At 45.0% G+C, this 27,286-nt stretch overlaps 1 protein-coding gene across 1 annotated transcript; it reads left to right on the top strand.

Annotated features, from left to right (window-relative positions):
* The first annotated feature begins 1,518 nt into the window (after positions 1 to 1,518).
* On the top strand, positions 1,519 to 11,679 carry LOC119451504 (cholesterol 7-desaturase nvd-like). Its single transcript, XM_037714487.2, has 4 exons — positions 1,519 to 1,705; positions 7,343 to 7,531; positions 7,792 to 8,396; positions 11,343 to 11,679. Exons 1-4 carry the CDS (start codon positions 1,519 to 1,521, stop codon positions 11,505 to 11,507), a joined length of 1,146 nt encoding a protein of 381 aa, XP_037570415.1. The 3' UTR covers positions 11,508 to 11,679.
* Positions 11,680 to 27,286: the final 15,607 nt, after the last annotated feature.

The following is a 27,286-nucleotide window of genomic DNA, read 5'->3' as shown; positions in this document are numbered from 1 at the left end:
AAATAATTTCTGGATGTTCTGGAGGTTTCTGGATAGTTATTCCGCACAAGTCCTATCGGTGATTTAATTGCGGCTTGTCATGGCCTGTTTTCTTTTAGCGTTCAGTATTGCTATAGCTACGTTCCGGTACACTGCAACTGCAGATACTGGGCATTGTCAACGCTAACTCTAGCTCGGCGGCCTTTCTAATCTCGGGAGGGACAACCTGTTGAGCTTAGCAACACCCGCAAAGTTTGGACATGTTGTGTTTTAATTGAGACGTCCGGGGACTTACCAAGCGTGAATGCGTTTTACTCCAACCTTTACTAAAAGCGACAACAAACGCGAGCCGAAGACGCGGATGAAAATACTTTTCTTTTTGCTAGAGGCACTAAATTCATTTTCTCTCTTCGCTTTTTGATCTTGATCATTTTTGTTCTAATGTTAGGAGCTTTCTTTTTTTTATTGTTGTTGGCGACAGGTGACAGTGATAATGGCGCAACAATACCCAATTTTTTTCTTGAACAACTTTTTATCTGTTCAATTTTTTAAAACTTTTTGAACCTCACATTTGTAACCTAGCCGAAGAAGAAGCGAGTAAGGTGCTCTGCTACTCAGGACGAAGAAGTGTGGGGCTTTTCATTGGGGAACAAAAACAAGAATTAAAGAGTGATGTCCGCCTTGTTGGCTTGGCCATTTGTTTTGTTACAATATTCTCTGTAAAAAAAATCTCATTCCCCTTTTCTGCTACGTGGATCTCAGCAATAGTCATAACTATTAATTCCCTTCACGAGTAACAGAAGAATAATAATAAAAAAATGTGAATCAGCAGATCCTGTGGTCAGGAACGACATTATCACCACGACTTCTCTCTCACGACGCACAAAGAAAATTAACTAGTGTGTCCCTTTGGTAAAGGCCGACAGTCGGTACCAGTCGGTATACCAGTCGAACAGCAGTTACATTCCTCCGTTCACAGTAGCCGCGACACGAAGTGCAATTATAAGGTCACTTGGTGTGGCAAGGCTTCCTGTCTACTGGAAGCTGCAGTCTCGTGCATAGTTCTCAATCGTCCTTCCAAAGCAATTATAGGGTAAACACGCACCTCAGTGTTATCCTTGGATGCATGCATTTTGGTGGTTGAACCTAGCTGTAGAATAAATCGTTGGTTGTACCCCCTTTAATGATGATGTCCTCGACTTCCAGTAGGGCACATTATTGCACCGCGGCGCCCCCTCCTTCATTTCTCCATGAAGGAAGAAGGCAGGTCACGCGCGTAAGAGCTTTCTCTTTACAATTCCCCCCCCCCCCTTTCCATTTCTTTCTCACCTCTACTCGTTGTCATTCGTTCCAAGAGAGAGGGATAATTGGGTGGCAGAGAGGCAAAAGCGCAATCTTATCTTCCTCAGGGACATAGATTTCGGGAGACTTCCGCTCCAATGCCCTATACACAGGAGCTTTACTTGAGCTCCATGGCAAAGCCTCATGCCACGGCGCGCTTTGGGCTGAGTCAGGTTTTAGCAGCGTGCGCGTCTTCCTATGCTTCGCGGTCATTGTCTTAGGCACTTTGTAACCGCGCCTGATTATGTTTCGCAGGAAGTTGACGATCGGCTTCGGAGACGGCGTTATCCGAGGCCGACGCCCCCGCCCTTTCCTAACGGCTGGATTCCAGTGATGGACTCGACCGAGCTCGTTGTAGGACAGGTCAAGCGCCTCGACGTCTTCGGTAAGCAACTTTCCTGTCGTACCCCACCACCGCTCACCCGCAAGCTGGCCAGCATTGTCGCGATGGGCTTACGTGCGAGTTACAGCCCTTCCTTCCCCGTGAGTACGAAGAACGTGACGAAGGCGGCGTGCAACGTGCGCACGCGTGCCGGCAACTACGCAGATGTCAGCTCGCAGCGTTGCCACCGCATGCCACCCCGCTTGCCGCTTACAGCGGCTCGAGGGCTTTCACCTTCTTGTACTTGATGCTTTGTTAGTCAAATTGTTCTTCCGTCTAGTGGGCGATGCCGGCTGACATCATACCCGCTGTTCTGAGAAGCAATTCCATTTACCCGACATGTTTGATAGTCGTGCAGGGGTGATCGTTATACCCGATGCGGAAAATTACAGGTACTCATGTCCCAGAGGAAGTTGAGTAGGGCGGAGGCTTTGCGGAGAGGGTAGCTTGAAGAAACAACAGAAGAGTCTAGGAGGCAACATGGTGACGTCAGCCTTCCAAGAAAATCTGTTGTAACGTCGTTCCCTTCCTGCTTCCCTATCTCCCCGCCGCATGCACGCTGTGAATAAGGTCCTCCGGCAACGAGAAAATTAACACCCCGTACGTGTTTGCAGACAGTGCAGGTGGTTTGGTTTGGTTCCAGGTAGGTTTCATGCAGTGTGCAGTCCATATGGGGCAGCACTTCCTCTCAGTTTCATGGCATATTATACGGGGACACCGCACACCGAATTAACTTTACGATAAGTTGTTATTTTGGACCCGATCCTACATAGCACTTCCCGATCACCCCACATAAATTTTAGTGCGCCCTGCGTGAAGCAGCGAAATGCTCCCGGCGTTGGTTGGATCCACTCAGGCACGTGTGATATAGACCATTTTTGCCCGCAACACATCATGGCTCAGACGTGGTCAAATGTGATCGCGCTATTCCATTTGCTTCATCGCTTGCATGCGTAGAGTTCGCAAATGAAATAGAAACTGCACGTCATGCCGCGCGGAATACAAACAGGAAACGCGAGGTAGCTAGAAATTACAGCTGGTGTGTCACGCGCATAAAAGCTCTTTCCTATCCGTCCCTCATGAAATTTTTTTAAATCGTCACGTGCCAATCTCGGCGAACATTTTATTCTTTTTTTTTTATTTGCCGGTGAGGAGAAGTCACATTAAGCTATGATCGCTGTGTGCAAAAGAACACTCTTCATTGAGTAATATAAATAAGTAACAAAATGATGTCAGGCTCGCATACTCCTTATTTGATTGGATAAAGGATATGAACAAACAGACTGAGGAGAAATTACGCTCAGCGTGCAAACGCGAAGGTATGATAGCACTGTTATATAATTGCTGGTCACTGAAGCTATTTAAATTCGGAACCGTTACAGCAATCGTGTGGTTTTCTGTGCCAGTGAAGAGTGCGCCAGCGGTACAACGTGTTCTGTGTCCTGAAATACTTTCAAATTCAAAATTATTTTACTATGACAGATTGCGCGCTTCCGTGAGGAAGAGCCACAAAAATGTATTTGAACTACTGTTGTCTATTTTTTTTTCGACAAAAAAGTACATTTAGGCACAGCGTACAGTCAAATGCAGTCAGTTTCACGTCAGCCTAGGGATCCTCTTGCAGCTCTTTACTGCCAGAGGCCTAAAATACAGGACATTATACAGGGTGATAATTTTTAAGTTTTATGGAATTTTTAAAAATAGACTGTTGCAGCTGACATAATTCTAGTCCTTGAGCTGGATTATGCAGACAGGCGGACATTATTTGCACGACCAAACGAAACACATATTCAACTAATTAACAAAAATCAAATTAACTTTTGAATTAATTACTTTACGGCACATATTACAATTTACGAATTGTAGCTGGTGAGTTTGCAAGGCGTATCCACTTGGAATTAATTTCCAGAATGACGCCAGTTTGGAGATCTCCGCCATCAAACTTGCCGTAAAAATGCACTGTTGTTCCACTTACTTCTTTAACAACGCTCGTTTTGCATTGAAGCGCAAAAGTAACTGGAACGCCCATGTATTTCGTTCCTCACTTTGGGAAATTATATCTCGAAACTGGTATCATCCTGGAAATTCATTTCAAGTGGATACGTCTTGCAAGCTCACCCGCTACAATTCGTAAAGTGCAATATGTGCCGTAAAGCAATTAATTAAGAAGTTGACTCCTAATTTTTTGTTCATTAGTTGAATATGTGCTTCGATTTCTCATGCTACTAATGTCCACCCCTTCGAATAATCCAGCTCAAGGACAAGAATTATGCTATCTGCCGCAGGCGATTTTTAAAAATTCCCTAAAACTTAAACATGATCACCCTTTACGGTATAGTACAAGGAACCCGCTACAATTGCTGTTGAAGTAAATAATTAGTAAAAACAAGTCAACAGCGTGAACCACAATGAGTAGTGAAAGAAGACGCAACTGTTCCTTATAAGTTGCGTTGATTTCTTTTCTGTGAAGATATACCAGCTTGCCCAGTCAGCGATTTTACCGCATCGTACACAATGCTATGTCGTAGTTGAATGTACGTGCTGGCATGGAGATGTGGTGCGTCAGGCCAAGGTGGTCGCTTCGGCTTTCAATGGCATCATCCGCTTTTCGTCCGCTCTCACAGCCATTAAGGTGGCGGTCCCACTCCGGCGGCACGAGCCCCCCGTTTTCAGTACTTTTGGAGCAACTGTGGAGGCTCTTCTACTTAGGATATGAAATTGTCGTATAAACCATAAAAAGCTTAATTCTTGTAGATTCCAACTATATATAATATAAAGAAATTGATTAATGTTATTTAGAAATAAATGTTCAAGAACAAGCATGAGATACATGGTTTTTGCGAACTGTTTCTCACTTGTGACCATATTTAGAAAAAAAACTACCGCACTTACTGCATTGCGGCTTGCTCTGTAGCTTTAGGGCATATTTTCTAGTTCCTAGACGTAGCAAAATAATTTTAAATTTTTACTTTTTGGATAATCTGCTTTTGAAAATTGTCAAATATCGCAAACTTCTGTTGTAAACAGCCCGATAACTACACGCTCAAGGAAGCTAAGTTTTTGATAAATTATAGTTGAAGGAATGTCCACTTATGACGCAAAATTTCATTCATGTAACTTTATTAGTTTTCCTAATAATGCGGCCGAAATTAAGCAATATTTGGAATTCTGGTTTTATTTTTATTTTTTTTTTCATTTTTGCGGGAAGGTACTAAAGCTACGAAGCTGCGGTTTAAAACTAATAAAGGTACATGAGTGAAATTTTACGTCCTAAATGGAAATTTCTTGAACTCTACTTTATCCAAATACTAAAGCTACGAAGCTGCGGTTTAAAACTAATAAAGGTACATGAGTGAAATTTTACGTCCTAAATGGAAATTTCTTGAACTCTACTTTATCCAAAATTTAGCTTCCTTGAGCATGTAGTTGCCGGGCTGTTTACAACAGAAGATTGCAATATTTGGCAATTTTCAAAAGCAAATTATTCAAAAAGTACAAATTCAAAATTATTTTGCTACGTCTAGGAACTAGATAAATATGTCCTAAAGCTACAGAGAAAGCCGCAATGCAGTAAGTGCGGTAGTTTCTTCTAAATATGGTCACAACTGAGACACAGTTCGCAAAAACCATGTATCTCATGCTTGTTCTTGAACATTTATTTCTAAATCACATCAATAATTTTTTTTATATTATATATAGTTGGAATCTAAAAGAATTAAGCTTTTTATGGTATATACCACAACTTTATATCCTAAGTTGAAGAGCCACCACGGTTTCTCCAAAAGTACTGAAAACGGGGTGCTCGTGCCGCCGGAGTGGGACCGCCACTTTAAATTTATTAAGAGTGTGAAGATGAACACACATTAATTCTCCCCTGCAATTATTAATGGTTTAATTAACCAAAACCAGTTCAATTGTGCCATGCTGCCTTGGCTTCATTGTCTATTGCTTCTTTATCATAATTATTCGTTCAGTGAAATTTCAAAACGGCTATTGAAAGTCTGACCTGATATTCTTTTGGGAAGCCCAGCTTCATTTGAAAATGATGGCTTACTTAGGAGATATTGTATGTGTCGGTAGGGTGTATGTATTACTAGGTGTATGTATGAATAACGGCGGTAGGGTGTATCTATGACTTGTTATGAGCTTGTAGTGTAACATTTTGCTTTGTAGCCACTAAAAATATTAAATTTTGGATTTTCAGCAAGCCTCCCGCACACTCTAGGTCATTATTCTCGGTCGTGTAAACTCTGTATGATTGGGCTGTTCTTTTTTTAAATTGAAAATAAAATTAAATTATTTAGTGATCTATAATGGGCGATGGCTACTCCTTTTCAGGTATAGTAGTAATAATATTAAGAAAGCTGTTCTAAAATATATTAAAATAAAACGAACGTCGCAATCTCTGAATATCTAGAGTGGAGTTAGGCACCTGAGAGAGAATGAAGTCCACATATAGTCCTAGACACACTGGAACCATTTCGTGCAGCGCCGAATTGTACAGCCAGATGTAAATACCGGTGTCAACACAAGTCAGATGCGTCCCACACGTTTCGCGTGCCAGAAATGCGCGCAAAGGCCTATCTCACTCCTCCGACGATAAAACATCACCCGGTCCTCTGCAAGGACGAAAACTCAGAACATGAACAAGCAGCGCCGATAGCAGCCGCGAGTTGAAAGCAGGTACCAAAACGCAGTTTCCACGAACATCACGCGCGGTCCATGAACTGAAAGGGTCGTGCAGGAAATGAATTCTATGTGACAATGCGCATGTCACGATACAGCGATAGTGTTCTGTATGGAGCCGAATTTTGAGTTAAAAGCGCCTGCAAAGTTTGAAGCATGGGACCCTGAGAAAATCATCAAATTTAGCACTGTAAAGAACTATTAGCGAAGGCGGTATGCATCATCAAGTGTAAGTGTCGATATTACATACAATATTTTGGAGCTTCTGCTCTCTTTCGTGACCCGTCTCTATGTGACCCGCCTCTGCCGTGACCCGTCTCTATGAAGTACGGTCACATGATCGCCACTTCTTGGACCACAGCTTTCCGAACATAGTCCAATAATCCGCGCTAAGAAGCACTACTGCGAGCTGTGACGGTGTTGTGAGTTTGTTGCATGATAAGATATCTAGTTTTGCTATAAAGCGGACGTGGGTTTCTTGATTCGAGTCCGGTACTAGTTATATTTGACCATGTCACTGTACATTAGTATTTCTATCAGCACAAGATTTTTTAACTTTGGAGTCTTGGGAGTGGTAGTACAAGTCACGGTGCGCCGCATGGTGCATAGCGGGCAAGTGGAGCCCAAATAATCGGAATTCATATGTAGGTGCAACTGCAACAATCAACATGATCTCACTGCAACTGTGAAATAAGCTTTATACCGAGCTTTTCGCGGAAGTCGTCTCACCACGCTGAACATACGAAACGATCCGAAAAAATTAGTACTCTCACCGGTAGATATTTTTCAGAAGTTAGATTATTCTATCAGCTTAATCATTGTATCGCATGGAAATTTAGGTTCGTTGTATCGCATGATTATTTTGGTTAAATTGAAATTGAAAAATACTACAACTGTCTACAGGTTCATTGTCTCACTAATCACTCCTGTTTCTATTTTTTTATTTGTGAGCAGGCGAAGATCTCGTCGCTTTCCGCACTGATGATGGAGTTGCACACGTACTGGATGCCTACTGCCCGCACCTGGGCGCTCACCTTGGAGTGATGGGGCGAGTGGTGGGAGACTGCATCGAGTGTCCATTCCACGGGTGGAGGTTTCAGGGGGACACCGGAGCCTGCACACACGTACCCTACGCCTCCAAAGGTGTGCACAAAGTCGCAGCAACTTAACCGTCGTATGTTGTAAAAAAGTAATAGTCTATTCTTTGGTTACCTACTTGAAGCAGTGAACCTAATTCACACTTAGAACTCGCGCTTACGTTTTCGTTCCGTTGTGTCTGTTCCATCTTCATCTCCCTAAACCAATCAGAACGGCCAATAGGCAAGCGAGTTGTGCCTTTTCGCTTAGCCACAGCCGAAAAGTCTATGGGTAGCATGACTGTTGCAGTCATTATCTGCTTCCAGTGCCCGAGTTTGTCAAGATCAAGAAGTGGACTACGGACGAGGTCTTGGGCCTGCTGTTCGTCTGGTACCACGCCGAGTCGGAGCCGCCATCGTGGCACGTCGGTGACGTGCCCGAGGCGGCCTCTATCGACAGCAGCGGATCGCTGCGGTGGCGCGGCGAGAATCACATCTCGTGCCACATCCAGGAGCTCGCCGAGAACGCGGCCGACGTGGCACACTTCGATTTCCTGCACGGTCCTTCGTTGCTCACCATGGGCGAGAAGTTCTTCGAGCAGGCCGAGACAACTATGCGCGGTAGCCTGTTGCACCACTCCTGGCAGACCAACTGGGAGCCCCGGGACCACACGGCGCAGGTCAACGTGGTGTGCCGCACGTCGTCGCCGCTGAGCTGGATATCCCGATACAACGAGTATAGCTTCTGCGTCACCCAGATCGGGCCGGCGCTCGTGGTGACTACAATGCGCACCGCCTTTGGCAACATCGGCTATGTGCTCTCTTTGACACCCATGAAGCCCTTCCATGTGCGCGCCGTGCACCGTTACTTCCCGGATCGCAGAATGCCACGCATAGTGTTCTGGATCATCGTCTGGGCCTCCAAGGGCATGGTGAGTCCCCCAGAGACCTAATATGACGGGCTTTGTTCCTCAGAAACTACTCAACTGCCTGCTTAATTCGAGCCCCGCCATTCGCGTTCTACATAAGCCACGTGCATTTTCGTGCTGTTCAAGAGAGAGAGAAAGAGAAAAACGAAGAGGGAAAGGTGGGGAGCTTAACCAAGGACGCGCCAGTTTGGCTACCCTACACTTGGGGAGGGCGAAAGGGGAAGAATAGATAAGGAGAGAAAAGAAAAATAATAGTCAGTCATTTGCAGAATCAACCGCAGAGGAATCTCCACTCTTACAAGCGTCCGTGCAATCCAGTATCCTTCACGAACTGCAGAAGGGCTTTTGTGGCCTTTTGCATAGAAGAATTTATAGGAGCTATGGCCCAAGGATCTTTCCTTCCGAGAGTGCTCTGTTATCTAACAGGTTGAGTATAACTTGTAGAGTACGTCGTTGAGTGTCAAAGGACGGGCATTGACATAGAAGGTGCTCTTGAACCTCATCGCACCCGCACAAATTGCATGCCGCACTGTTGGTCATCCCTATTAGCTTATACATAATGAGATGTTGGTGTTTCGCATCCTGGATTCCAGAAATACTGCATGCATCAATTACCCCTCGCTTCTTGTCATCTTCAGTTCTCAGTTTGCAGGCGAGCCACGCTCAGCACTCTCGTTTTAAGATGGTCTACCCTCAGGTACTTTTTTGAACAAACTCGTTATGCCAGGCTCCTAGTTCCACAAAACGTGACAAAGCGGTCGGATATCGTGAACCGTAAGTGCCATTAATTGAAATTGTTACTGTTGTTTCTACGTTCAATGGCATTCTTTGCCTTCAATGGGTACTTCAATAGTACCTGACAATCTCATGTTACCAATATCATGATTACAAATGGCATGCGCAAGTTAGCATGCTATTCATACTGAAAACAGTTTAGTTCCATTTTACGCAGGTCCATTTTAACCTCTCTCTTAGGGCACCGATATAAACATTATCTTCATGAGATTTGTTTCCGTTCGCTTGCGATGTTCGGACTGAACGCGAGTAAACTAATAAAACACAAACACACTTTATGTGTGGTTCCTCGACTCGATGACACAGCAAATCGAAAGTAACCCGTTGAAAACGTGCGTTAAGTGTTACTCTGAGCCTTGAAACAGGAAATATTCTGCGGTGTCAAACGCTTTAATTGTTCGCGTTCTATTCCGGCTAATAGTACAGTAGTTTATTTTTGGTCGCATCTTCTATATTTTATATAGCTTATTTTATGCTGATTGTTTTAATTTTTCTGCAGCTAAAGTATGAGCTGTCAAACAAACATATAAGCCATCAATTTGCTCAAAAATACGTCTCCTATAATATATGACCACAGTAACGGCATTTTGATTAAAAAGAAGATGCAATACCCGTGTTGCGTCGAGGCTTGGCTTGATTAAAGATGCGATCACAAAGTTCCAGTATTGGGCTTCATGGTAGAAGTTTTGTCAGTTTCAACTGAAACAAATGGAGTCTATTTACCAGCAAGTACAATAAAGAGACTCTTCGGTAAAAAGCTGTCATAGCAGCTTGACGAAGGCCCAGGGTCCATTACAAGGCAGCAGACAGATACATAGTACAACCATAAAGATTAGGCAAGTTTTGTCCCTTATGAAGCAATACATAGATCCTAGTAGATTTCCTACTCCATAAAATATGCGTAGAAACCCTCTTCTCGAAGCGTATCGAGGCGTATCAGCTATTTTAGTGACTAGCACTGGATCTTGTCAGCGGCTTCAAACCGGCAGTCTTTAAACCTGCTCTACAGATACACGGACAAGTGTTGAGTTATACACCGTATGAGTGAGGTGGGTAAAAAAAAAGTGGTAGCGCTATTTCATCAGAAAAACGTATCAGTTTCCAGGGCTGCATTCACAAGTTGTTTGTTGTAGTGGATACATTCATTTATTCGCTGCAGTTTTTTTTTTTTTCATCTGATGAGATTCCTTTGACCTCTCAAAATCCAAATAATAAACATGAATAATCTACCCCAGTGGCTTAAATTCACGGTGCACAAATCCAATAATTTTGAAGAAAAACAGTGAGTATTTGGTTGGTTGCACTATCGGCCGGCCGCTTCATCACTCTTGGAGACCGAGCTCGTTCACTGAACACTGAAAGGACTATTGTTTGACCTCTTAATAAAACAATAACATTCTAAAGCCTCATCCCCGGCAGCGGCCCTCTTCATAAAAGTTAGGTACTCCAATTCATAGCCCTGGTGAACACTCTCCGGAGTGCCTTTCGTTTTTGGGCATTGCATGACAAATAAGTTAACGCTAGATGTTTGCTGTAGCCTGTAGTGCACATCAAACCACAAAGGTGCCATTGTACGTAGTCACGTAGTGACAAGAAGATCAAAAAGCTGTGCTCTAAATGCTCATAGCACGACGCTGCTCGGTACAATTATTCACAAAGGTCATTTTTACGCCTGTATCTCGTTGAAACATACACTAGCTTTTGTTACCACGTCAGTGAACTTGATCTGGAATATCTTATTGGTCTTCTTGTGGTACTGATACGCATTACAAGAACACTATCAGAATACGTATTATCTAACTGAAATGTAAGCAATAAACTATATTAGGCTTACGTGTTACTGCAGCCAGCAAAGGCATCTTAGGTACTCCAGCACCAAACATTTACGAGATGCACGAACAGCAAAAGAATCATTCAATCAAGAATAATTCAATCAGCAATCGTGCCGCAACCTGAGCACCTGACCTGGAAATTTGTGGCCGAAATCTGAGCTTCTATTCGCGGCCAACAGAGTACATCACTCTGTGGGGCTTTTGCAAGTGATGTATATATTGTATGTCTAGTGATGTATATTTTAGTCTGTTCTTGCTCTCCCACTCTCTTTGGGTATCAGCCTGTGGTAACACAATTCTTTCTTCTCCCTTATATTTGCAGTTCCAGAGGGATATATTCGTGTGGGACCACAAAGCATACATGAAAAGCCCAGCGTTGGTTAAGGAAGATAAAACGATCATGGCCTTCCGGAAGTGGTTCGCCCAGTTCTACAGCACCAACAGCCTTTCTTGGAGAGACGTGCGGGACAAGACACTACAGTGGTGATCTGGCCGGCAACGACTGCTTGGTGTGTCAGAGTAGCAGTGGATGTGACTGCGCATACCAGAAAAAAAAGAAGGGAAAGGGCTCACGCACAATGGACTTCTTCCACAACGGCACGCGTGAGGCGTAATTTGTGGAGAACTGAGCCCAAGCGGGAGGCTGGTCTATCTGGACTTGAGCAGCAAGATACGACAACTCGACGAGACTGTGTGGTCTTTCTTTCTTTTTTTTTCTCGTGAAGGAATGCACCGTCCTCCCACAAGCTTCAATTATCTCGTTGGGAGCCCTACGTGCATGCCATCTGCCATCATCTGGCACGACAGCTGTCGTGCTGAAGACCCATTTTGTTGCAAGCGACCGCCGAAGTACGCACTTGCCGGTCACCTCAGAGGTTTCGAGTGCTTTTGTGTTGTTGCTTTTTTGTTTTTGTTTTTTCTCTCTCTCTCTTTTTTTTTTATTTTGGCGCGGCAGAGCACTCAATCATCAGCTGGCTCAGTTCACAGGAAGAGTTGATCCTCTTTCATAAAGAAAGACGGAAAGGGAAGGTTCGCATGAGTAAACAAATTGGTTCCACTAAGGAACTTAAAGGGGTAATGAAGCAGCTTTCTTGCATCAGTTTATCTCGAAGTGTGCTCGACCGAGTGTATATATATGTATAACGCACCTTTCGTTGCATCTTGCACACGCGCGTAAGCACGGTATTTTCCTAACATGATTCATCCGTAATATATTCCTGGCTTTGCTACTGCTTCTGCCAGTGCTGTCCTAAGTGCTTGGTAGTTGCGGCCGTCAGTGGTTACTGTTTCTTCAAGGAATCAACTGGGACTTTGCCGCCATTGTAATGTCCGGCCAGAGTGTAGGTCAATCCGTGTAGAAGCGAATGCGAAAGGGTTGGGTCGATCGTCTAACCCTTTTCACCCCTCTTCCGACAGCTACTGAGTGCCATTACTTATGATTAGCTGTGTTTTTGCGACAGCAAGAATGTCTACCTTTTGAGTTTCATTCTAAAATCTCCAGAGAGAAAATTTGGCGCTGCAGTCACCCAAACACCCTGGGAATGATGGGTAGTTCATGAGGGGTTTTTTTTTAATAACATTTGGCGGGTTCTTCTATTGTTCCTTGAGACACAGTCTGTTGCATGCTGCTCCCACAACGCACAATGTATCTTTAGACCGGCTAAGTGTATTACGTTTACTATTATTTCTTTCTATCACGTGTTTTCCTGTGCGCAAAAAGAGTCTCGAGGCATTTGAATATGACATATATGTGCAGTAACATTCACCGAGGATGATTATATTTATAGTTTACCACAGTTATATTTATTTCTTACGTTCTCAAAATAGTGCTATGCTACAGCTAAGAGGTGAAACGAGGCTAATCATTACCGTTTAACGAAAGACTCGACATGTCCACCTACAATCCATCGTTTCCATGCGGGACTAAGCATTGTATTGACGGCGCATGCGCACAGGGCGCCACATGTCCCGCTAGTGTTTTTAGCATGAAACTGTATGGGCATACACATGCTCTGTCCCGACAACAAATGAGCGAAATCTTAGGCAGCCTAGCGGACAGTCGATATTTATTTCCTAAAATTTACACGTTCCAAGGTAAAACTCAAATAAAAGTGAAATGTATAAAAGCTATATTTTCTGTCAATTCCTTACTGATGTATATATACTGAGTATGTTTGATGTCATATAGTAGCGACTTGGAGTTTTATTATTATTATTATTATTATTATTATTATTATTATTATTATTATTATTATTATTATTATTATTATTATTATTATTATTATTATTATTATTATTATTATTATTATTATTATTATTCTTATTGCAGACTATCGAGATAATTCAATTCTCCTACAACGTTCCGTAAGTGGTACAGAACAATCTGTCTTCCTCAACTCGAATACGCGCCAGTCGTCTGGAATGGCAATTCCAACAGTGACATTACAGGTCGGTTCTGGAAAACGTTTCTAAGTATATATCATATATCACACGGACACTGGACCCTGTTCTAGCACTGTTGGATTATTGTCATTGCCTTTACTTCACTGCCGACGTAATCACGCTGACTATCTGTTTCTTTTCAAACTCCTTTACGGTATTCTCACCTGCCCCGAACTCCTCGTTTGTATCAAGTTTTGTATTCCGTGTAAGACCACCAGAGAACATAGACCTTTCCATGTTCCTGCCTGTCGTCACCAACGTTCAACCATCCACTGAATAGAGAGTCCTTATAACGCTTATTTTCGTGATCTTGATATTTCTCATAACTCGATCTCATTGTTCTTTTCCGAGCTTTGCAGTGTTGTGAATCATAGTGTTCAGCTGCCCTTCTCCTCATTTTGCTTTTGTATTCACTTTGCGCCTTGTTGTTTGTACACTCTTAAAAATTAAATTAAATTATGGGGTTTTACGTGCCAAAACTACGATCTGATTATGAGGCATGCCGTATTGGTTGACTCCAGAATAATTTGGACCACCTGGAGTTCTTTAACGTGCACCTAAATCTAAGTACACGGGTGTTTTCGCATTTCGCCCCCATCAAAATGCGGCCGCCGTGTCCGGGATTCAATCCCATGTACGCTCTTCTTTTCAAAGTTGTTCGTTTTATTCGTTGTTCTTTCTTTACTTATATTCCCGAGGCGTCTTTTTTTGTTTTGTTTTTAATGTATGCGTGCGCCAGCACTAAGACCTCATGGTTGTACCTGGGCACGGTAAATAAATGATTGATTGATTATCATTATTTATTTATTTATTTATTTATTTATTTATTTATTTTAAATGCCTTTTCAACATAATCGCCGCGTGTTGATTATGATGATTTCCGTACTGTGGTATATACCCCTAACACGGGATTGGCCAATAAATAAGAAGAAATGAAGAAATACAAGACACTATAAGATTTGTCACATTGCGTAGCGTGGTTGCGCGTTATTGAAGTTTTTGAAGGCGAATGTGCCCCCTGAGCAAAAGTATGTGGACCGAGGATTTTTCGATAAAGCCGATTTTCGTCTTCGTCTTTGAATTGAAGTTGAAATCGAAGAGTGCAGTCCAAATCTGGAATTTCGAACTGCCAGTACACTCGTCAATTTCAATGTGTGCGTCTGAATTAGAAGAAATTAAGGTTTTTTTTGGCGAGTCTGCGGTCCGTCTACTTTTGCAGCGGTCAGAAAAACAACAAGAAAAGCCGCAGTTTCGTCTGAAAGGCGAAGCATTGATTGCGATAGCAAATTAGTAGACAGCAGTACCAAGTAAGGATAGTAGTTTTATCGGCCGTATAAACTTCGAAACATTCGCTTACTAACTAAATTAACAAGCATGGTATCAGCGCGCACAGGCAAATATGAACACATCACACTCGATGACAGCGGGCACTCGCTGTCAAAACGCTGGCGTGCGGAAGCGCGGCTGCAGCAGCGAGCGAACTGACCTTCGTGATGTCTATCGCTTCAACACAAACGCGACGAGAATGAGCCGCCTGCAGATCGCCTTCAAGATAAGGTGCGTGCGGCCGCGCAAAGTATGCAGTTGGTGCCGGTGTAGAACGCCGCCGCCCCTCCCTCCCTTTCGCGCTGCCTCCCCACTTCCATCCCTGCGCGCGCGAGATTGAGCCGCGATCGTCGTTCCCCATGCGTACGGTCAGCGAAATACGCAGTTCCTGTCGAAAAACAACGCCGCCCCCCCTCCCTCCCTCCCTCCCATCTCCCCACGGCCTTTCGCGCGACGGAAGACGGCGCGTTTCTTGTCAGCTTCCCTCTCTTGGGCCCGCCAGATTGAGCCGCGATCGTCGGCTCCCCTAGTGCGCTTTCACTCGCACATACAGCATACGGGGCTCGGCGACGGTGTTATCGCCCTTGGACTTTGTACGGAACATCACGGCGACGACGACGGCAGAAATGCACTTGGAGTGTCCATATAATTGCTATGGCAATAAATAAATTAAAAGCCTGCCGGCTGTTACCAGGAACTCCTGACTGGCCTCTACATAAATACAGCTGAATACAAGATTTACTCAATATCAAAGGTACAAGACGTTGACTTTGTCTATCTCCTTTCCACTTGTTTTTTTTTTTTTTTTTAAGAAAGCGCTGGCATATTACATTGTTGCAAGAAAGATGTACCGAAACGGCGATAGCATTTTGTATTTCACGGTGGAGGGTAAGACATGGATCGAAAGAACAGGCATGTAAATCATCGGTTCTTCGCAGCCGGGCGACCAAACTTTTTCTGGCTCGTAAAGAAGGATTAAGTCTTGAGGCTCGTCCTGATTAGTATACGTGTCAGTTCTCTTTCTTTCTTCCCTTTTTTCTTCTTGCATTTCTTTATTTCCTTCCTTTTTTTCTTATTTTCCTTCTTTCTTTATTTCTTTGAGGCTACGAATATGTGCGAGAAGGTCGGCATTTTTTAAAATGAGAACGTTAATCGCATCCCCCTTGTCCCATCAAACGCATTCGCCGTAAATGACAAGGGTCTTTAATGCGTGCGCTCCGTAATCACAGGTTTCCCTTAGCCAGCTTCACTGCAGTAAAAAATATAAAGTGGCGAAAAACACCCACTGTATCGCGAAGCATATCTATCCTGCAGTGAAGCATACCAAGTGTTGAAAGGGGACACTCTCACGGGGCTTAGTATGTATTTCTTAATTATTCACGCCAGCGCGCGTCCTCTCCAGTCACGGTACGAGCACTGAGACGTCTGATAAGTGTAATGGCCGGCCTTCAGAGCTGTTTCTGATGTAACTGTGACAATTTAAGCCTTTGTTTTGGGCTCATATGGCCGCGCCGCTTTAGAGGGCGCGAACTGAGAGGAATCACAGGGTTGAAAATCACGGCACAAACCCAACTGATGCATCATTATGGTGGCACCGAAAGGGGCCAATCCAAAAAAAATTCAGAGCCCTTTTACTACTGTTAAGATGGAAGCCAGTGAAGCTGTGAATATGGTGGGTCTGCTATAGTGAATATTGCTATAGTGAATTATATATTATTATTGACTATATTGATCGTCTTCAGCATGTTCGTCAAAGAGCAAGGACACCGGCGTCTTGTTTTCGCCCGGCGCGATGACCAAGTAGTGCGTTTGCTGCACCAAGTCCACCCCATCGTCATAGACTAGCGTATGAGCCACAGCCTCCATAGCCGCGGCACACTGCATAGCATCGTCAGGATCCCGACGCCACGATCCTGAAAGATGTGGTTAAACGAGCGTCCGTCTCATAGCGAGTCCAAAGGGCAACTGCTGACAACAGCGCTAGCGCGATCTCTACGCCACGAGACAAAGGGGCACAATGACTGGTGGGACGTGCCGCCGCCGAGTATCGCGACACTTGTGAAAGAGGAATCGGCGGTGGCGAGCGGTATAACAATGGGCCATCCACCATCCGTTTTGACACCTGTGCTAAGGCAGAGCTGGCGGGAAACAACCACGTACATGGAGCCAGACCACCACACACATTGAGCCGAAATTTTTTATCTACTTCCGGTCTATCTACTTCCGTTGCCGGACGCGATCTCCTGTAACCTAGCCTATAACAGCTTCGCTGTAAAAAGAAAGAAAGAAAGGAAGAAAGAAGGAAAGAAAGAAAGAAAGAAAGAAAGAAAGAAAGAAAGAAAGAAAGAAAGAAAGAAAGAAAGAAAGAAAGAAAGAAAGAAAGAAAGAAAGAAAGAAAGAAAGAAAGAAAGATATGGAAGTCGGGACACCTGCGAAGTCTAAACACGGGATGGCTTTGTGAAATGGCTTCGAGGTGTCGTAGGTAGGGATCATGACGCCATTTATGACCGTTAATTGATCCACGTAAGGTGTCTGCAGTAGCACCTCCAGGAATTTCTTACTATTTCTCACAAGAGAGCGTTTAATCTTCTGCCAACAGCTTTTAATATTCTGGGTGTGACAGCCCATCCTGTACGCGAATTTCTCCGAGTGATTAACTGTTCTCGCAGTGTAGGTTGAGGATTGCCCCGTTCGCATCCACAAGACTTGGATAGAGTTGCACGCCGCCCATTCGTCACTGTGTATTGTTGTACTAGGAAGAACACTGGTGGCAATTAGAGGTCCCAGTGCCCTTGCATCATGGTGATCCATCTTGAACAGACGGAGTTCGTTTGTGGACACCCACATCATGTCCAACACCCACGGCCCTCTGTCTGCAACTCCGCCGTATTTCTGTTGACTGGGTGGCAGATTGTTACCTTCCAAGAGACACCCCAGTTAACCTTCATATTTACACGCATGAGGCACTAGTCAACCTGGATAATGACACTAGGTCCACCCATGGAAGGCCGCGCCAGGAGCTCAACATAAACAGCTAGTTAGATTTAGGTGCACGTTAAGGAACTCCAGGTGTTCGAAATTTTCCGGAGTCCCCCACTACGGCGTGCCTCATAATCAGGGCGTGGTTTTGGCACCTAAAACCCCCATAATTTTGGGGAACGAAATTGCACCAGTCGGTGCGTGTTTGTTTAGCTATTCTGAAGTCTGATATTCACTGCATTATAACAAATTATACATAAACAAGAAATGTTTTGTTTATTACCCTCTAACTGATAGTGTCTATGAATTATGTGAATTAAACGAAAGTACATCCTCACGTCCGAAACCTTCCACTACTTCCCGCGATGCCGCTCAGAGTCGTAATGGGAACAGCACATAGCAATTTTCGGCCAGAAATGACAGTACTAAAAGAAGCGTTCGTTTTCTTTTCGCTAACATTCGAAGCGTAATGTGCAAACGTGAGGAACTGTCTTCTGTTGTCGATGATTGTGCTTTTGATATTGTCACCCTATGTGAAACATGGCTTTCGAGCAAAGTGCGGGATAGTGAAATTCTTGAATGCGCAAGTGCATTCAATTTCTACAGGTCTGACCGTGAATCAAGAATAGGTGGGAGCGTTCTAATCGCAGTTGCAGTGCACCTGCCCTCCCATATCATCCCAGTCACGTGCCCCTGGGAACTAGTGTGTTCGCTTAGGCGAGAAAATTTTTATTTTATGTGCTTGTTACCGTTCGCCAAATTCCTCATCTAACTTCTGCGATGACCTACACGATGCCTTACACAATGTTATTGTTAGGTACCCTTCCTCTCCTATCATTCTTCTTGGTGATTTCAATTTACCCGATATCTCCTGGGATAAAAGCAGTGGCCCTTCCACATCACTTACCTCCGAGAGCATGTGCTTCATAAACTTGTGTAACGACTTCAATTTAACGCAGCTTGTGAAACTGCCCACGCGCACCACTTCTTCTTCTTCTAATCTGTTAGATTTAATTCTAACCACTGAGCCTGATTATATTTGCAGTTTAACCCATCTACCCGGTCTTATAGCGATCACTGCATGCTCTCGTTCAAGTGCGACATTAAATCTGTACGGAAAGCCAATTCTACTAAGGTAATTTTCGAATACAAGAAGGCTAACTTTGACTCAATTAACGCCGAATTGGAAGATTCTTGTCATGAATTCCTACGCAGCTTTTCACAGCGTTCAGTTGAACAGAACTGGTCTATCTTCAAAGATCAAGTCTTATTATTAATAGATAAGTATGTTCCATGGAGTAGTGTTCGTTGTTCTTTCCGCTCCCCCTGGTATACGTCTACGCTGAACCGCCTTCGCAAGAAGAAAGAGAGGTTGTATCGTAGTGCGTCACTTTATGATAGCAGTGAAAGGTGGGCAGTGTGCCAAAGCACCGTGTTTGAGTATAAACGGGCACTTAAGGTAGTCAAAGACAATTTTTTTACCTGTACACTTCCATCTTTGTTACAATCCAACCCACAGAAGTTTTGGAGTATTGTGACTGGGCCAAAAAAACTGGAAATTCAGCTATGCGATGAGCAAGGTGATATCATATACTAAGCAATCAGTGTTGTGTTGTTCTTCAAAACCACTTTGTAGCCTCGTTCTCGAATGATGTATCGTGCATTGCCCCCAAGCCTGCAGTGACTTCTTTTCCTATGATTGATCCAATCTTGGTTGACTGGGTTGGTATTGCCAAACTAATACAGGCACTGAAGCCATCTTCTTCACCTGGTACCGATGAAATCACCGCGGTGTTTCTGAAGCACATTGAGACATAATCATCAATAATCTTGTCACAAACATTTGCTCAGTCTTTGCAGTGTTCCCAGCTTCCTCACGACTGGAAGGCGGGGAGGGTGGTACCAGTCCCCAAGCAAGGTAACTTATCCAGCCCCCTAAACAATAAACCCATCACGTTAACCAGCATTCCTTGTAAGCTTCTAGAACATGTAATATACTCCAATCTGGTAACTTTCCTTGAAAGTAACAACTTCTTCTGTATGCATCAGCACGGCTTCAGGAAACATTACTCTTGTGAAACCCAGAGAGAGAGAGAGAGAGAGAGAGAAAGAATAGGAAAGAAAGACAAGGAGGTTAGCCAGTGTAAATACCGGCTTGCTACTCTGTACTGGGGAAAGGGGTAAAGGGAATAAAAGGTGATAGAAGAAACAAATAAAAAAATTGAAGTAAGAAAATTCGCGCAATAACGCGACCCTACGCGCTACAACGTTCAAAGCCGGTCGCACAATTCACAAGCCCTTAAGAACTTCAGCAGAGCCCTTAAGGCCTTGAGTGCCGAAGCCCGTCTAGACCAGTGTCCTAAAACTTTTTCCTCTGTGAGGGGGCGATTGTCCAGTTTTCAAGCGCAGTCGCGAGCGCTTTTCTTGCCACATTGTAGCGGGGTAGTCACAGAGGAGGTGCTTGATTGTCTTCTCGCAGCCACAGTTGTCGCAAGCAGGGCTGTCAGCCATTCCAATGCGGAAGGAATAGGCGTTCGTGAATGCCACGCCGAGCCACAGGCGGCACAGAGGTGTTGCTTCCGCTCGTGGTAACCCTGGTGGAAGACAGAGTTGCAGACGTAGATCCAATCTGTGGAGGCCTGCGTTGCTGAAATCACTGGTAATGCACAGAGTCTGCGTAAGCTCACGTGCGAGGGAACGGAGTTTTGTGGCTGCGTCTGTTCTCGACAATGATATCGATACAATAGGGGCACCATTGTGGGCCGATCGGGCAGCGTCATCCGCACTGTGATTTCCGGAAATTCTGCAGTGACCCGGTATGCACTGGTAGATGATGTTGTGCCCCTTGTCGGTTGCGTGATGGTGAAGTAGTCGGATGTCTGCGACTAATTGTGCGTTAGGTCTGTAGTTGAAAGGGGACAGCAGGCACTGGAGAGCTGCCTTCGAGTCACAAAAGATGGACCATGACTGTGATGATTTCGGACCAATAAATTCCAGAGCAGCACGGATAGCTGCGAGTTCTGCAGCCGTCGATGATGTAATGTGAGACGTCTTGAATTGGATGGTGACAGATTTCACGGGAATTACCACTGCTCCAGCTGAACTTTTGGAGGAGACAGAACCGTCCGTGTTGTGAAACCCAGCTCCTTCTTTTTACTAACGACCTCTTTACCATCCTCGATCGCAACTCTCGTAGATTTCATTTTTCTTGACTTTCAAAAAGCATTTGACACCGTCTCTCACCGCCTTCTTCTTCTAAAATTAAAAACCCTTAACATATCGACGCCAACGTGCTCCAGTGGATTGAGTGCTTTTTATTAAATCGAAAGCAGTACGTCACGGCAAACAGCTATGACTTTACTAATTCTACTGTAACCTCCGGTGTACCGCAAGGAACCGTTCTCGGACCGTTACTCTTCTTAATTTATATTAACGATCTTCCTAACCACGTTTACTCACAAATTAGACTTTTTGCTGACGACTGTGTAATTTACCGGGAGATAAACTAAACCAAGCGACGCACTGCTGCTTCAAGCTTATCTGAACTACGTTCAAGCATGGTGTACTCAATGGCTAATGAAACTGAATGTAAATAAATTCAAAGTAATGAGAGTACACCGTAACAGTAATGCTCCTGCCCTTTAACCTTACTTTGTCAATAATGCTATTTTAGAAGCTGTTAGCTCATATAAATACCTCGGCGTTCATATATCTAATACCTTGACATGGCAAACTCACAATGATTTCGTGGCTAACAATGCTAATCGCATGTTAGGTTTCGTTCACCGAAACTTTTCATTCGCTCCTATCTCTTTAAAACTGATATTGTATAAAACACTTGCAAGGTCTAAACTCGAATATGCCGCCTGTATCTGGAATCCTCACTCTGCCTTGCTTACCTCCTCTCGCGAAGCTATTCAAAACCGAACCGCCCGTTTCATCCTTTCTAATTACTCTCGCACCGCAAGTGTTACTGCAATGAAAATTTTCCTGGACCTCCCTTACCTTACGACACGAAGAAAAATGGCGCGGCTTGGGCTATTCCACAAAATATACCATACCAATCATCACCTCAAGAATGCACTACTCGCTGCTCCTCATTATATTTCCGCACGCACCGATCACAACTTCAAGGTCCACGTCCCAAGTTCACGTACAAACCTACATGCTTATGCCTTCGCTCCAAGGACATCGACCAGCTGGAACCGCCTCCCCGCCTCCATTTTCAGCAACCCCGTTGAATCATCCTTCAAAACCGCGATTTCCACTTATTGTATTGAGACCCACTCCTCTCTGTAACGCCCCACGTGGCATTGAGAGTATTGAAATAAAAAATAATATAAATAAACAAATAAATCTCCTTACATGAGCTCCCTTATATGTGCAGCAATAGGTGATCTAGGGAAGCCCCTGCCTCGGAATCCGCACAGACGGCCAGCCGAGGCTAACCTTATTTGCAAAAAAAGCTGTTGCTGCTTGCGACCTGCTGACCTTGGAGAGCAGAGGTTACATGTAACTGCGAAAGCTGCATGCGGAAAGTGCCGCAGCGAAAAGCATATCTCCTACCCTCGGCTGCCTACCTGTCGTACCTGCCATTCCCCGTCGCAATCAAGAACATCTGAGCTGAACCTGAAGTATATGCCAACGCCCCAGCATTCCAGGGTTGCTGGATGGCCTGCAGAAGGGCTGGGACACTATAGGATCGGGACAGCAGACGAAACTGGAGGCAAGTCCTAGCGAACGAATGAACTGACATACTTCATTCTGATCGTCGAGGCGAGAATGCTGTCCATGAGGCGGAACGACAAAATCGACTCACGTGGATGCCATCGCAAACTACTCTCCTGTAACCAATTTTCCCGCCAAGTAGCAAGGGAGGAAACAAAGACTGTGGAGCGCGAGCCTACCTGCTATTGTGACGCTAGGATGGCGGTAGGCGGTGCCGGGTATGCTTGGGCGGAGCAAGTGTTGGAGAGCGAATGCCACACAGAGCTCGCGGGTCAGGCCTTGCGGAACGGATACAGTTGCTCCCTGAACGCGTACCGTAATCGAGATACGTTCAACCCTCCCAACACGGGGCGCGGCGTCTCGGTACTCATACTGTCACCGGAGACGGCGCGTGTGCGCGTGCATAATTAAGGAATGACTACTAAGCCCCCTTACGGTCTCATATTCAGGCGCGCAAGGGGGGTGAGACAAGGGTTTAAAGCGCCACAGCCCCGTGATAAACAGCTCTCAAGGCCCGAACGTACACTTTTTAGATGCATCAGTGCGCGTACTGAGACCGTAGACGACGCGTACGCGTCTTCATAATTAAGGAACATGTACTAGTCCCCGTGACAGTGCCCCTGTTACACTGTTTGTAGGCTTCACTGCAAAAATTATATGCTTCACCGCATAGCACAACTGTACTGTGGTGTAGCTAATTAAAGAAAAACGATTATTATGAAACGTATATAACACATATTTTCGGATAGGGCAAAGAGGCACGAAAGACGTTGAACTGCACAAAACACATGCTACTTTAAAGTGGCCATGAACCACTTTTTATCGAAATGGAGAAAGGCATTTGAAGGGAAAAATAGGCTATTTCAGAAATACTTTACCGCAGAAAGTACTTCAGTGCGTTCAGCAGAAGCGGAGTTATTGGCAATCAAACACGGCCTCCGTTGTGATCCCGTACCTTCTTAAATGCCTTGCACTGCGGAGGCTACGGCAGAGTGGGGCATGCCCACAAAGCTTCGCCTTCTAAATGTTCACCGTGGCGCGCAGTTCAAGTTTCATCCACAACTTCTGATTTTAGTGCCTACGATGCGCTAAACGTAACCCAAACGCGGTTGACCTCAGCGAGCCGCAGTGCGCTTAACCAGTGGACTCGTGGCGGCACCCCGCGGCGGCCGCCGTATCTACGTTGCGTAGCCCGACCACACCAACCAATAGCCGCCGTTTAAGGGAATGTGCTTTATGACGAAATAAAGCACACAGAAGAGAGTGAGGAACATGGATTCTGTTGAAACGAGAGCGTTTGAGAAAAAGGTGACTTCGCGCTCCGCTTGTGAGCTACACACGTCGCGCGCACGATTGTAAAATTAGGCTGAGATGTTCACAGCAGCATATACCATCCGCTGAATGTGTTTTTTCGCCCAGTCCGAGGGGTGGTTCAGGCCCCTTCAAGCTAAAGTTTATTGCGCGAGGCGTGCACCGTTTATGTAGGTGTCGGGCCCTGAAACAGGGCGGGAAGAACCTAGCTGAAATGTAAGAAACATGAACTTAATGAGAGATTATGCCCACATGTGTGATAGCAAGTCCTATACCTCATGTACCAGCGGCATGCGCAGACCCTAGGAACCGTAGCTTGTTACTTGTCAGCGAAATGGACGGCGTGCTAACCACTACAAGGACACCCCTCTTCTTCTCAGCGGCTTGTACTATCAGACGCGCGCGCATGCCAGTGTCGCGATACAACACCACGGCGTTATTCAAGTACAGTGGGCATCCGCACTCGTGGCAGTCAACTGCCAAATTAGCGTCTGCAAATTTGAGAACTTTGCTGGTAATTAATGCATCGTTCAGTATGGCTTACATAGGCTCGGCCACAAGAAAGCGGATTTCGGTGACATGGTCGCGGAAACCACAACCCATAACTTTTGCTGCACTGCACGGAGTTGATGAGACATAGTATAGTAAGTTGAGCTCCCAACTTTATAAAATAATGCCAGGGGTGAGGTGGGGAAGCTATGGTCGCCAGTGGCGAGATTTATAGATCGTCATTTAAAATACTAACTTCAATTGTTTGCACCACAGGCTAGCGATCAAGTCGTGAACGAAGCCGTGAAATTAAAAAAAAATAAAATGTCCCTTAGCCGTCTAGCTCGTACAGATTTAACACTTTCTGTACAACTTCTAATTCTCATCTACGTTTCACCACTCAGTATGATCCAGATCACTTGAAATTGATAGTGATTTGAGACAATATCACAGAGGGGTTACGTGCGCTCGGTCAAGGACTAACTCTACTATTTAGAGCAACGTTGCAACGAAATCCGACTAAAATTGGCTTGGAATGCATACGGCAGGCATTTCCAAATCCTGACTGGGAGCTTACCACTGTCGTTGAATAGAAAAGTGTACATCATTGCATTCTACCGGTGTTAACGTATGGGGCAGAAACTTGGAGATTAACAAAGAACCTCGAGAACAAGTTAAGGACCGCACAAATAGCGATGGAATGAAAAAAGCTAGGCTTAACATTAAGAGACAGGAAGAGAGCGGTGTAGATCAGAGAGCAAACAGGGATAACCGATATTCCACGAGGGACGTTCCGAAAGTAAGTTTCGTCATTTAAGTTTTCACACAGAAACTTTATTGCCAAAAAACGTTACACCATGGCATCATGAACTGTACACCTTGAACTATTATTCCACATAGTCGCCAACGACATTGAGACATTTGTCGTAGCGTGCAACCAGTTTGAAGAAACCACTCTGGTAAAACTCGGTGCCCAGGGATGCAAGGAATTGTCGCACAGCCTGCTCCGCTTCAGCATTGTTTTGGAAGTGAGGTCCCGAGAGTGCAGCTTGTCCTGTACTCTACTAATGTTGTTTTCATTCGTGGATGTGGAGAGACGCCCACTTCGACCTTCATCCTCCACACTCTGCCTTACTTCACTGAACCAACAATTTGACGACCAGCGACCAACCATTTGACGACACATGACCTATTCACCATACACGGTCTGTAAGCGTTCATGGATTTGGACACACTAGTCCCACATGCCCATTCATACCGGATAACAGCACACACTTCCATTGGCGACCACGTTGGGAGCACACGTCTGTCTACCATAGTGATTTGTACTCGAATAACATCGGACACGCCGGTCTGCTGCTACCCTCTCTTCTTCGGCGCTCTGCGCATGCGTCATTCCTCCTCCGCTGACGCTCCTTCCGTCGTTGAACCACTAACGGGCGTGGATTCTTATGGCGATTGTTTGTTTCACCTGGTGTACCATGTTCTCTTTCAAAAAAATGACGAAACTTACTTTTGGAACGTCCCTCGTAGGAGGAAAAATCAGGAGGAAAAAATGGAGCTGGGCAAGCAATGTAATGCTTAGGATGGATAACCGGTGGGCCATTAGAGTTACAGAATGAATACCAAGAGAAGGGAAGCGCAGTCGAGGACGGCAGAAAACTAGGTGGGGTGATGAAGTTCGTAAATTTCCAGGCTCAAGTTGGAATCAGCTAGCGCAAGACAGGGGTAATTGGAGATCGCAGGGAGAGGCCTTCGTCCTGAAGGGGACTTAAATATGATGATGATGATGATGATGATGATGATGATGATGATGATGATGATGATGATGATGATGATGATGATGATGAAAGGGGCTGGGAGGTTTCGGAGCCCCTGGGTTCAGCTTGTTATTCGCCCTTAAAAGCGCTTTGAGACTGTCCAAAGTCCACATTGAAGGCGTTAAGGCTTTCCTAGGTGGGTCATGCGAGTACGGAAGGGAGGCACTGTGTGTGGTTTTATACACAATCGTGAGCGACGTCCTTTAGAGGGCCAGGTCCTGCACGGTGATTGGGTCGTAAAGCGCGTGCGCGTGTATAATTCGGCTTCAGCATATCTGACTTCGAATTAACTATGGCGCGATTGCAGCGGCTTCTTTCTCAGCCGTAAAATTTTAATTTTCATTGTCAGCTAGTAGAGTGCATGTTTTTACTTTTCTGTATAAATTGTTGCCATGCGACGCGCCTCATGTGTCAAGCGTCCCAAAGCGCTGACTTGCACGATTGAATCTGGTAAGGGTGTTGTGAGCGATGTCTAGGCGGTCTAATGGGTACACCATCGGGCTGTTGTGCTGAGGGAAATTAACCGTGGAAGATGTTTTCTTCTTTAAGAGTCATGCCATAGCGGTTAGATAGCAGCACACCAAAGTGGGGTAAGTAGGCTGAGAATGCTAATCGCAAAAGAACACGCCGATCCATCGCAGTGTTCGAATCTAATGGTGTTTTCAACTGGTCGACCTCGAGCAAGATTTATTACTCTGCGGCAGGCGAATCCGGTTTCCACGGGTCGATCTGGAGCTGGTTCGCGCTTTCCAACCGTCGTTTCACATCAACTCGTCCAGCCCCAGATCACTGTCACTTGCTCCGCCGCCGAAGTGCGGATTCGGGCGCAAACAACTTACGTCATTTTCGTCTTCATGGGAAATCGGTGGGCAACACATTACCCGCTGTTTGCCGTGAAAAGGCACAGAGCGGCAGTGAGGCATCGTTTCCGAAATCGGTTTGCGTGACCTGTGCGCAACAAGTTCCGGTATGTGATCAATGGAACAATGGATCGTGGAGCATTTTTACTCTCCTTGGGGCAGATTCGGATTAATGAAATCCGAGTGCTCCCTCCGGAATTTCGGCAGACACTCCTGATCGACCAGTGGAAAACAGCATATAAATGACGCGAAAGTTGCTGGAGTTAGCGTGGTAGCAGCAGTAAATGCTGACACGAGCACAGCCTCGTTGC

The sequence above is a fragment of the Dermacentor silvarum genome, chromosome 1 (genome assembly GCF_013339745.2).
Source record: "Dermacentor silvarum isolate Dsil-2018 chromosome 1, BIME_Dsil_1.4, whole genome shotgun sequence".
In the NCBI taxonomy this organism is placed as follows: domain Eukaryota; kingdom Metazoa; phylum Arthropoda; class Arachnida; order Ixodida; family Ixodidae; genus Dermacentor; species Dermacentor silvarum.
Note: the sequence above shows the minus strand (reverse complement) of the source record. Positions and strands in the feature narration are given on the sequence as shown.